At 34.8% G+C, this 13,109-nt stretch overlaps 1 protein-coding gene and 1 pseudogene across 7 annotated transcripts in view; one reads left to right on the forward strand and one right to left on the reverse strand.

Moving 5' to 3' along the window:
- Window positions 1-13,109, forward strand: part of ERC1 (ELKS/RAB6-interacting/CAST family member 1) — a 482,353-nt gene that overhangs the window by 362,218 nt on the left and 107,026 nt on the right. For all 7 annotated transcript variants that reach the window (XM_039869201.1, XM_039869202.1, XM_039869205.1 and 4 more), the window contains one exon: window positions 8,570-8,714. In XM_039869201.1, coding sequence (XP_039725135.1) covers window positions 8,570-8,714 — 145 coding nt within the window. The remainder of the gene's footprint in view (window positions 1-8,569; window positions 8,715-13,109) is intronic.
- Window positions 2,659-2,777, reverse strand: LOC120607467 (uncharacterized; annotated as a pseudogene).

Genomic DNA, 13,109 nt, shown 5'->3' on the forward strand with positions numbered 1-13,109 from the left:
ATACAGTTCTCAGCTTTTTCCATCTGACAGAGTATCATGTAAATGTTTCTTAATAGAATCAGAAGAGGATGCTATTTTCTGTAGGGCTCTAACCATCTTTAATGTACTGGGACTTCTTTAAGAAAGCATCTTTAAAAGATTAGCATAAAGAAGAGTAAGTGTAACAATGACTCTGGATGAGCTTATATGCAAAAAGGTATTTGCTTTCTGTGATCAAGTAATCATGTAAGCGCTGAGTAAAATTTATTTGATTATCAGAAAGTGTACTTTGTTGTATAAAGAATGGGTAATGCTATAATTAATCGTTTATCTCTTCCTTTTCTCTTGTGTTCATTAATGGGCTTTTCCTAATCTTGGTTCAGAGACAGTAGAACAAGAAGAATTTTTAGTTCTGGAGTAATTCAGTTTTTAGTTAATTGACTCTAATTTACTGAGTACCTACTATGTGAAGAGCTTATATGTGGAGAATACAGTGAAGTTAAGATAAGGTCCCTATACTCAAGAAACTTAAACCCTATCTTGAGTACTGAAGATTTAAATATGTATAACATGTTATTTTTAAAAATTCTTCCCAGCCTACCAGGATTGTCTCTTCCAAAATAATATATGATATATATATATATATATATATATTAAGTTCTATGTGATTTGACAAGTAAAAGATGCCAGAAGTAGAGTAGCTTGCGGAGGCTTTATTGGGAAGATAAGTGTTGACTTTAAAGGATGGGCATAAAAGGTGAGAGAAGAGTATTCAAAGATCAGCCCATGAAATTGAGGTCACGCTATTTTCAGTCTCTGGCCTGAAAAATAAAATGCCTGTTTGTATTCAGCTAATAAAAAATTTATTATCCACATTGTCTTTTGAACCATAAACAGAATGTCTTTATATTTATATAGGTCTTCTTTAATTTCTTTCAATAATGTTTTCTAGTTTTTGGAGTAAGATTTTATACTTTTTGTTAAATTGATTCCTAAATGTTATATTCTTTTTGCTGTTATTGGAAATAGAACCATTTTCTTAATTTAAAAAAAAAAAAGAATTTGTTATCTATTAAAGAAATCTGTGCTTTGGCAAAATGAGCTTTACATACCAACCTCACGTTCTCTTAAGGGAAGCTGATATCGTGGTTAAATACCCAGACCCCTTCTGCCTTCTTAATCTTGAGCACTATAAACAAACAAGGCCTAGATCTAAAAACCTAGCTTATTTGTTTGTTTGTTTATTAAATTTATTTGAGTGACACTGATTAATAAAATTATATAGGTTTCAAGTGTATGGTTCAATAATACGTCATCTGTATGTTGCATTGTGTGTTTCACCACCCAAAGTTAAATTTCCTTCCATCACCTTATATTTGACCACCTTTACCCTTATCTACCTTCCCCTCATCCCCACTTTCCCTCGATAACCACTAAACTGTTACCTGTGTCCATGAGTCTGTTTTTCTTATTCATTTCTGGATTTCAGTTTTATATCCCACATATGAGTGAGATCATTTAGTTCTCAACTTTTTCTGTCTAACTCATTGCATTTAGCACAATAATCTCAAGACCCATCCATGTGTCACAAATGGCAGTATTTCATCTTTTCTCGTGGCCGAGTAATATTCCATTGTATATCTGTACCACAGCTTCTTTAGCCAGTCATCTGTTGAAGGACATTTTGGTTGTTTCCATGTCTTGGCCACAATGAATAATGCTGTAAGAATATTCGGGTGCATATATCTTTACAGATAACTGCTTTCAGATATCCAGAGGGATTGCTGGGTCATATGGTAATTCTATTCTTAATTTTTTGAGGAAGCTCCATACTGTTTTCCATAGTGGCTGTACCAATTTACATTCCCACCAGGAGTTTATGAGGGTTCCTTTTCCCCCACAACCTCTCCAACACTTGTTATTACTTATCCTGTTGATGATAACCATTCTAACAGGTGTGAGGTGGTATCTCATTGTGGTTTTAATTTGCATTTCCTAATAGCTAGTGAGTTTGAGCATCTTTTTATACATCTGTTGGCCATTTGTATGTCTTCTTGAGAGAAGGGTTTGTTCAGGTCCTCTGCCCATTTTTTAATTGGATTTTTTGTTAAAAACCTAGTTTGAATTCCCATTCCACAGTCATGAAAATTGAGTAAAAATGTCTCATGGAATTTCTTTTATGAAAGTTCCTCTAGGAAAGCAAAATATTGGACTATATAATGCATTGTATATAAGACAATGACTATCCATAAAAAAGCTGAAGGTGTAGTTTTTGAAAGGCATTTACATATTGTCAGCTAATCAGTAAGGGAAGGAATTAATAGCTGACTCTTTGTATGAAACATGGGGGTTAGGGAGTAGAAAAAATGTCCAGAGTTTATTGGGACCTTGTTTAAAGTGATGGAGGCTCAATTATATTTAAAATATTCATGGAAGAAGAGCTAGATGTCAGTGCTTCTTAAAGCCATTCTGTTTTCCTATGAAGTTCTTTCTTTATTTTAGATCTTTTATCTCCAAATTGCTTCATTGTGTTTCTAGTACTTCTTCAGGAGTCATTGTCTTATGGCCCTACAGATGATTGGACAGGCTTTTGTATAATTGAATATTTATTTCAAGTAACCAGATATTGGAACTCCTATAAATATCACCTCCAGTTTGTTTGTTTGTTTATTTTTTTAACACCTACAGTACCTGGTATTCCTAGGTGGTCTCCCATCCAAGCACTAACCAGGCCCGACCCTGCTTAGCTTCCGAGATCAGACGATATCGGGCATGCTCAGGGTGGCATGGCCGTAGACTCACCTCCAGTTTCTTGAACAGATTTTCAGTATCACTGCAAATGACATTTAACATTAAGTGGCAAATTGTTCACAGAAATTCTGAGTTGTATCTAATTCAGTGGCCCTGAAGCCATGGTTGTATATTACAGTTTCGAAATAGACTTAATAAGGAAGAGCATCAGGGCCTCAATGAGGCTACTACCATCATTCATTAAATTCTTTCAGTGCTTCTACCTCAGACCTTTCCTCATCTGCTTAGTGCATCTGATCTTGGCTGTTCCCACCTCCACTTTCCTAGTCCAACAATGACTGGATGAGAGACGAAGATTTTTAGAGATCTATTTAGAGATTGGTGGAGTTATTGGTTTGTGACACATTTATGAAGTGCCTTCTCTGCCAGGAAAGAAAAAAGTATAAATGGTTTAAGTACATTCAATGCAGAGTTTACAATATTTGCAGGTTTCTGGTGTTCAAAGCCATGAACCAAGAGTCTAGAAGGAAAATATTTTAAAAATACAAGGTAGGAGCATTATTCACAATAACCAAAATGTGGAAGCAACTCAGATGTCCATTGACTGATGAATGGATAAACAAACTGTGATGTATATATATAGTGGAATATTACTGAGCTTTGAAAAAAAAAGGAAATGCTGACACATGCTACCAATATATGAACATTAAGGACATTATGTGATATAAGCCAATCACAAAAAGACAAATACTACATGATTCCCTTTACATGAAGTATCTAGAGTAGACAAATTCATAGAGATGGAAAGTAAATGGTGGTTCCCAGGAGCTGGGGAGAAGGGAGAATGGGGTGTTGTTTAATAGGTATAGTTTAATTTTGCAAGATGAAGAGAGTTCTAGGAATTGATCATACAACAGTATGAATGTACTACTGAACTATACTCTTAAAAATGGTTAAGATGATAAATTTTGTTATGTATATTTTACCACATTTAAAACTTTTTAATTTTTTTAAATTAGCAAACTAATAAATTGAAAGATCAATAAACTTGTAGAAACATTGAAAGAAAAATTTAAAGACCTAAGACATGAACATATAATATAGTTGAGGAAACAGATCCTCTACCTATAGAAGAATTGGAGGACATTTACAGAGCAAATGCCTGTTTAATATAAAATAAACAGTGAAAATGCTAAAAGAAAAGCTATTTGAATAGAGAGAAATTAGCAGTCAGGTGGGGAACCAGATTTAGAAGAAGGGAAAGCTAAGGCATTTCAGATAGAGAGCATAGCATAAACAGAGGGTCCTTGGTAGACAATGAGGAAGAAATAGGTTGAAAATTTTAGCTGGTCAAATATTAGCCTAAAGCATTTGATATTGTAAGAAACCAGATAAAATGGCATTGGAGGAATAGGACAGTATAGAATGATGGACAAATCAGAGAAGAAGTTTTAAGAATAATATAAGTCCATGTTAAAAGTATGGTAGTGTCTATGATAGTGAACATGCAGATACAAAGTGTTGGGTTATTTAAAAGCTATTTAGGAAAAACCAACAAAATTTGAGTATTGGTTATGGGAAGCAAAGAAAAAATCAAATTATTTAAATGTTGTTAGCCTACAGACCTAGGAATATGGTGATTCAATTAACATTGAAAAGAAAATTTGTTATGGTGGATGGTAAACGTTAGTGAGTGTTGACATTTTACATTAAAAATATTTCTGAGTATCTAAATAAAGATGACCTAGAGAGAAGATAATAAGACATTTCATCAGGCTTGCCCACATAGGCTCAGCTACAGACTGGTTTTCATTGAGCTTAATTAACGTAGTATATCTATCTGCCAGACTCTCTGAGACCCCTGTAAAGGATTTTGGAGAAAATAGTAATGAAAAAGAAATGAAATGAAATGGTTGAAGAGATATCCTAGTAGTTTGCTACTTACTCTAGATAGTTGAGTCGTTAAATAACAAAGGAAGCATCAATAAAAGAATCTAGATTTTAACAAAAAGCAACAAATGAGCAGACAGAACAAATTCATAGATTCAGCCAACAACAGAATGATGGTTACCAGGAAAAGAAATAGAGGAGGGGAGGATAAAAGGAGTCAAATATGTGGTGACAGGAGGAGACTAGACTTTACAGATGTCTTATTATAAAGCTATACACCTGAAATTTATATAATGTTATTAACCAATGTTACCCCAATAAACTTAATTTTGGAAAAAATCTAGATTTTAAATTTATTATAAAATTGGAGTAGATTATATTATACCTACATGTCCGTGACATTGTCTGAAGCTACACTCTCATTCTCGCTTTATCTGTTCACTGATGTTTTCAGGATTATTGAATTTATGAAACATGATTATGTAATCATTCCACTTGATATACCCAGTTGGAGGAAGAGGGGAAAATAAACCTTGATAACATCCCTTCATTAATACTCCTTTTGTGCATTGCATTTCTTTTAAACAAACATACACACATATTTAGGAGTTTCTTATATTATTAGCTGCTGTCATTCCAACATTAGTTATATCTCTTATTGACTAGTTACAAAAGGCTAACGTATTGTTCTCAAGGATTCAGGAATTATCGAAAGGATTTTGAGCTTCATTTGCCTTGGGTATTTGCCTCCTGTTTCTGCAATTTGCTCAGAAGGGGAAAGGGGACAGAGAAGGTGGTCTTACTGTTTCTTGAAGCTCGAATACCACAGCAGAGTCCTTTTAGAGACATCTTGATTCTATTAGGATTTGCAGGTCAAAGGGCAGGTTGAACTTTTCTGGTAGTTTAAAGCACCAGGAATGGAGTGAATAGACCACTTTAATGACTCAAAAAGTTAGATTTCTGCTACTACTCATTAGGTAACATGGCATGTTAGTCATGCAGTAGGGGGTTAATTAATCACTTTGAAAGATTACGTGTCCATATTTTTTATTTTGTTTAACTATAGACAGAATAAGGAGAGTAATTTGGCAGGAAGAGCATCGCGGTTCTTATTTAGCTCTGGGCTCGTGGCATACATATATTACCTTTCATATTTTAGTCGCTTATATTATTCCCTAGGGACTCATGAGAAATGAAGTCAGAAGGAAGTCTAGGAAGTCTTCTTTTTCATAGCCTTTAGTTAGTGAAGCTCTTAAGGTCAATTATTAATCCCCAACAAGCTTCATTATCTTTTAAACAGCCATATTAGAATTAGAATAGGTGACTTCCAGATCTCAAGCGGTTGATTTAAAAAGGAAATATTTCTGGTGGGTTTTTTTTATGTATATATATATATATATATAGTTTTCTGTATCTTTTAGTTTTTCTTCAATGAATGCATGTTAATTTTACCAGAAAATATCTTTTTTTTTTTTCAAAGAAGCAGTTGTATAAAGGGTAGGTAGCTACTAAAATAAGATTCATTTTGCAATTTGATTTTTTCACTCTGAATTTCATTCCCTCTGAAAAGCAGGATGTTCTTAACAAAATTTTTTGGTTTAGACAATTTTGAATGCTCTCTGTAAGACTTAACCACGTAAGGTCAACTATACCATATGGTTTTTTCTAGCAGATGTGTTAAGGGAATGACGATTTTTCTTCTACCCCAAAAGTTAGGTGGCTATTACTATTTATTAGCTTTGATATTATTGCCTAATAATAATATTAAATTTTTTCTAGAGGTTGTTCTCCTCTATAGTGTCCATTTCAAATTCACCAAAATTATAGACAGAACAATACTGTCTCTTTCCAAAAACAAAAGAAAAACCCAAAAGCTAATATGTCCATAAAAGTTACTAACAGTACCCAGAGTTTATATGATTGTATGTATAATATGTAATCAAAGCATTTTATTCTCTTGACTATGAATTTCCCTTTTTAGGCACATACACATGTAAATATCAATATCAAGAGTAAACTTTTAAAATGGAAAGTATGTTAATCTATTAGGGAATTTTTAGAGTGAGAGTCATGTGTATGGGAGAGAAAGCTTGATTCTGTGCAGTTCATATTATCAGTGCTGAATAAAAAATGGCATCAAAGACATAATAAAATTTCTATTTGAATTGTATATAAAGAGAAAAAAACTTCAAATTATTTTTCCTATCAAAAAGACATTATTCCAATGTGAATAATTTGCCTTCATTACCACATTCTTTATTTTAAAATTTAGAATCTGAATTGTCAGCTGTTATATCATATTGCAATTTGGGAATGTAACATTTTACCCCAGAGATTAACTGTACCACACTAATTGGCCAAGCATATTCATCTATGAAAGAATTTGGAATTTGGTCACGATGCTTCAACAATATAGGATAGTTTTTACTATTTCATGTTATAATGCTTTCCTTACGCACAGACTGGAACTCAAATCACCTGTGTATCTTCATTCAGCAAAGGTGCATGCTCATGATTCGATCTAATTGGATAGAATAATTTATCTTTCATTCATCTTTTGTTTGCCTGCTGCTAAATGTGTAATTCTGACTGTTGTTGCACAGAAATGCAGCACCCTAATTGAGAAAGTGCATTTCTCATTTCAGCTTTGTCAGTCTTCCCAAAAAAGAACAGATGATAGCAATCAACAGGAAACTGCATAGTGAGACCATCTTGAACTCCTTCACCTTTAAGCTCATTTCACCACTTAACATATTTTTTTCAAGTGGTCAGTGGATATATTTAGATGGTCATTATCCCTTCGGTGTTGACTAGAGCTTCCTGGGATAAGCCATCTGCAGTTCCTTAGAATTATATAGAGTGTAAGGACAGTGGAAAGTTATACTGGGATCAGCAAGAATCTTCTTCCCTCCCAACAGCAAACATTCGCTAAACAAATCTTCATTTCCATGAGGTAAACTCAGCTACATCCTCCCTCTGTTAGTACTGCTTGTTCACGGTTCCTCAGACCTACCCATCCAGAATACAAAATATCCTAGTCAGACTATTCAAAAGATAGTCTTCCAGTTTGTGGCCAAACTAAAACTCTTCCATATGACTGCTATTGAAGCATAATTATCTTAACAAAAGACAGAAGCAAGGTTAAACTTGGGCAATCCGTTCTCAGATTCAGCATTTCCTCAGGTCAAAAGCTCAGGCCACTTATACAGTTCCTGTAAATCAAATCTGGCTTCCTACAGATGACTTACATTAAAGATGAGCTATTGAGGAATGCATTTTGGACAATGAGACTAATTGTTCGACTCCATTCTGATTATTTTGTAAATTTTCTTGTCCACTGCCCCCTACTTAATGCCACCCTCTTTTATTTTCTGGATATTAACCAAAGAGTGAGTTAGCTAAACCATAAGGAATCTGTAAAGTTTAAATTTTTGTTTTAAAGTGTACAGATCATTGCCAACTACAGCCATGACTGGAAACTTATTTGCATTGATGAGATAAAAAGAATTGTAGATGTTCAGAATGCCCCAGAAACAGATGGCTGGTTTACTGATGTTTACAATTTGTTATACACTCTGTACATAAAAGTGTTTTTAGTTTCAGTAATGCCTCATTTTGCATGGAAGCTACTAAATACTTATCAAAAAATGAGTTAAATGGGTCAAGTATACAGGTGACAAGATTATTCTTAAGAAAGTCATTAACTTTGTATGCTTTTCAAGTTTAACTTAGTCTAGGAACTCTTTATTGCAGTGCCAGTATGACAACATGTAAAGACATTCAGAATCAGAAAAATCTGAATGGGATGCCTGGCTGTACCATTTACTTCAAGTGCGAACTTGGCCAAGCCTTAGTTTCATCACCCATAAAATGGGGATAAAAATTATAGTAACTTCAAAAGATTGTTGAGGATTAAATGGAAATCTTGGCATTTTCTTTTTTTTTGCAGGCAGGAAGCTCTTCTGGCTGCCATTAGTGAAAAAGATGCCAATATCGCTCTTTTGGAGCTTTCATCCTCTAAGAAAAAGACCCAAGAGGAAGTGGCTGCACTAAAGCGAGAGAAGGATCGTCTGGTTCAGCAGCTCAAACAGCAGGTATGATTAAGTGCCAGGAGGGTTTCATGGAGGACGGTCATTGGGATGAGCTTTCACGCCATCCTCTACCCATGTCTTTGCCAGCTTATGTACTAAGATCTCATATCTAATATTAGACATCTAATTTTTGTGTCTAGTTAATTTTCATAAGCGTAGGTTTTAACCATCACAAATTTCCAGCTATATCTAGGAAATGCAGAGTATTCTTGGTAAGAGGACTGGTTTAGAAAATGTCACACGTCTTCTATGAGAATGTGGGTTTTTTAATTAATTTATTGGGGTGATATTGTTTAATAAAATTATATAGGTTTCTCCCATGTGGGATATAAAACTGAGAATGTTTTTTAACCTGTTGCAGTGGCTGGATGAAATTAGTGAAATACTGCCCATTTGAAATGAAAGGGGCTTATTTTTTTTATATCGAATTAGATTTCTACTACAGAAGGTACTAAATATATTTTTATTTAAACAATTTCCAGTTATTCAGGGCTGGGTAAGCTCTAAAGGTAAGATCAAAATTTTGCCTTTTTCTTTCCCAGTCTAAACCCTCCCCAGATTTAATGCTTAATTTTTCTATAAGACCTTTCATCTGAAAATAAAAGCTAAAAATTTCCCCTTTGATGTTTGCACAACCAGTGTAACTGTACTTAATGGACAGAACTATATACTTAAAAATGGTTAAAATGGTAGATTTTATGTTATGTATATGTTACCACAATTAAAAAACTGGGGAAGAAATGTTCCCTTTGAAAATATCGGAGAAAGCTGAATTTTTAAATCTGAGTCCCCTTCATTATCTTTAGTAGCCTCACTGGCCATTCCTGTACTAGTGACAGTGTCCACAGCCCCGTTTTCCACTGTCGTCTCCTGCTTTCTCAGTCAATTTCTGTGCATTTTGGTTGCCAAGATTTGCTCTTTGCCTGAAGTAGTCAGGCTGGGAAAGAGTTTTTCACTTAAAGGAATTTCTTATTTTCTATTTTGAAGGCTCAATCATCAATCGATAGCATTTGGGGCATAATAGTTAATGTTCAGATTAGCAAAAATCAATATTTACACATTAAAGATATTTTCTCTGTAAACCAATATTAAAACTGCTCATAAATAGATTTTATGTTTATTTATGTGACTGACTTTGCTGAGAAAACACCAAAAGATGTCCCTTATCAATAGTATAGATGACCAGCAAAAACAACCCATTGCTCATTTACAAGTAAAAGAAAACTTTTCCAGTGTCCTAAAATAATTTGTCACAAGAAAAGGACATCATCCAATATTTGAGTGCTTGTTAAGTAAAACTGGAAGAATGTGCTTATTGTTAGACATCTGTCCAGTAGTTCAAAACTGAAATTTGGCTTATCAAAGCAGATAAGTTGCCGTGGGCTGAGAGGGGTGGGGGAAATGGGAAGGTAGATGCTGGTCAATGGGTGCAAAATTTCAGTTGCACAAGGTAATAAGTTCCGGAGATCTAATAATGTACAGCATGGTGACTATATAGTTAATACTGTGTTGCATATTTGAAATGTGCTAAGAGAGTAGATCTTAAGTGTTCTTAACCACACCCTCAAAAAAAATGGTAACTATGTGAGGCCATAGAAATATATACAATTTATATTTGTCAGTTATACCTCAGTAACAGGGGGAAGCTGATAATATGAAATAGGAGAGTATTGTTGAGGAAGGGCTTTCACTGGTTTGTACTCGACTATATATATTTAACGATACCAGTTCTTTTAAGTAGTTAGGCCTGAATATGTAGACATATGATTTAACTAGTTCATGGTCCTTAAGGCACCAAATAGAATATAATGTTTAGCAAACTAGAATACTCTATCTCATTCACAGTGGCTTTTGATTACTTGGCTCTCAAGACTGTATGTTTTCATTAGGTAAAAGTTAATGATATTAATTAATCCATGAATTTATAATATTAGAAAGGAATGACTAAAAAAATTGCTGATATCTTATATCTAACCATATACCCTGAATATTCTGCAGTGATGTGACCTATGTCAGGAGAAAGATAATTAGTTCTTTCTAACGGTGTTTCTGTCTCCCTTCCAGATATGTAAAGTTTCACATATCTGCCTGTCTAAAATGTGTCTGGGATGCTGTGAGCAAGAAGGAACAGGTCTTGCCCAATACATTTTGATCTTTAATTTCTCTAAGTGTGTGTACTGACTTTTGGACAAGGAAAAGGCCTTTTGGAAAGAGGATATGGCATCAATGTTGTTTTAATTTAAAGCTTCCAGTCCTTGAATTGCTGGAATGTGCCTCAATCAAAGGTCATTTCCTAACAAGAAAGCAGTCAGCATTGACCAGGCTTTCCAGTAAATGGAGCTGCCACTGCCTGATGGGCTGCTGGCATTCATATACGATTCCTACTGTCAGGAGGAGGTGGAGCAACAAGAGATTTACAGATTTGGGGGTCACTTTCTAATATGATCCCAATTTATTTACCACCACCCTCCCCCCCTCTCCCCCCTACACATACACCCTTGACTCATTCATGGCAGAGCAGCACTTGGCTACATCAGAGAAAGGAGCCAGAACCAATGAAAAAAATAAAATCTAAAGATTATCTAACAAACCCCAGATGTGTTGTGGTGGGTGCCAACCAGTGTGTTCAGACTATAAGTCATGAAGAAGCCCCGCTGTGATTGTCAAGCACCCATGCTGGATTTAATGTAAACTCACATAGAACTCTGGAAAGCGTTAATACGGCCTGTTTAGCCACAGCAGCTGTCACAGGATGACCTTTCACTCAGCATTATTTTCTTCTTTTTACCTCAAGAATTTTACAACCAACATACTATATTTGCTGTTAGTGTGAAGTCTGGCTTTGCCCCTGTGTGCTCTATGCAGATGTGTCATGGCAGGCTAGGCTTTTCGAGACAGACTGGATGGTTTTTTCTGTTTTTTAAAGTCAACCATAACATAAGAGTAAAGGCTACAAACTTAAACTCACTTGGATTGAATCTAGATGATCTCATTTACAACTACAATTTTGTAATCTCTGCATTAGAATTAAATGTCAAACAATGTATTATTTTATTCCACCGTTTTTTTAGGCACGAGGAAAATAAAAGACACAATACTTTCCTTAAAGAAACTCAGTCTAGTGCTTAAAACACTAATGGTCCTAAACATTTGGCAAAATCACTCAGTAGAGGGTAGTCCCTGGCCTTACCATCTTTTTCCGCTGACAGCCTCATCAAATCATCCTGCATTACATGATTTATTTGCCCATTCATTTCAGATTCACCGAGCATCTACTGTGTGTCAAATATTGTATTAATGGAAAACGAATGTCTTTCTTCCCAGTAACGGCCTGTGAGAGAGCTAATCAGACCTATGTGGTAACTCTAGCTATCCCTTTTACCAGTTAGACAAATTGCTTCTCTGAGATTTATGTTCCTCATCTTTAAAATTTGAATAACATTACTTTCCTCACAGGGTTGGTGTGAAAAATCAGGTAGCAAACCTAAAGCGCTTTAGATCCCCTCTTCAAAGGTCGGTGTTCCATGGTGAGAACTGTGCCACAGGGGATGTGTGTTCCTTGAGGGAAGGGCTGATTTCAGCAGCTCTGCCTCCCATTCTCAGTCATTTCTAATAACTTGACTGTCCTGTTTGGAATTACACAACTGGTACAGTATGTTCTACTCCTTTGAAGAACGTCCTTCTCAGAATACTTAGGAGAACAAGACTGTGATACCTTTTGTTTTGTTTGTTTTGTTTTGTTTGTTTTGTTTGTTTTGTTTTGTTTTGTTGGTTTAGTTTTGTTTTGTTTTTGTTTTGTTTTGTGTTTTGTTTTGTTCTGTTTTGTTTTGTTTTGTTTTGTTTGCAGCAAGTAAAGGAGACAAGGAAGTTCACATCCAAAGTACTGTCTCCTGAAACGGAGGCTTAGCCATTGCTTATACTTCATCCTTAAGACAGACAGATAGTCATTTCAGGGTATGGATTCAATACTACTGGTTTTATACTGTTTTTAATCACATAGGGATTAGTGGTACCTTTTTATCTTTCCTTTTTTCTACCTATTTTTTGATGCTACAACTATAATGTAGCATTTTTAAAAATTAATTCCAATATGTCTTTCTTAAATCTTACATTTTTATCATTGAGGAGCATCATTTAAATACCCACCTGCCCAAAGCTGTCATCACTAGGAAAATTATAACTCCTAAGCATACATTCTGTTTCTCTCACTTTCTAGTTCTATGACTTTTTATTTGCATACATGCTTCTTTTTTAAGACCCAAACTAGTATGACCTTTTGGAATTATGAGAAAATATTATAACTAGAAAAATGGCTGTCACTTACCAATTGGCTGCAATATTCCAGGCACAGTTGCTTTCTATACATCATATCTAATCCCCACCACAACTCTGGAGAGT

This window comes from Pteropus medius, unplaced genomic scaffold (assembly GCF_902729225.1).
Source record: "Pteropus medius unplaced genomic scaffold, Ma_sr-lr_union100, whole genome shotgun sequence".
Taxonomy (NCBI): Eukaryota; Metazoa; Chordata; class Mammalia; order Chiroptera; family Pteropodidae; genus Pteropus; species Pteropus medius.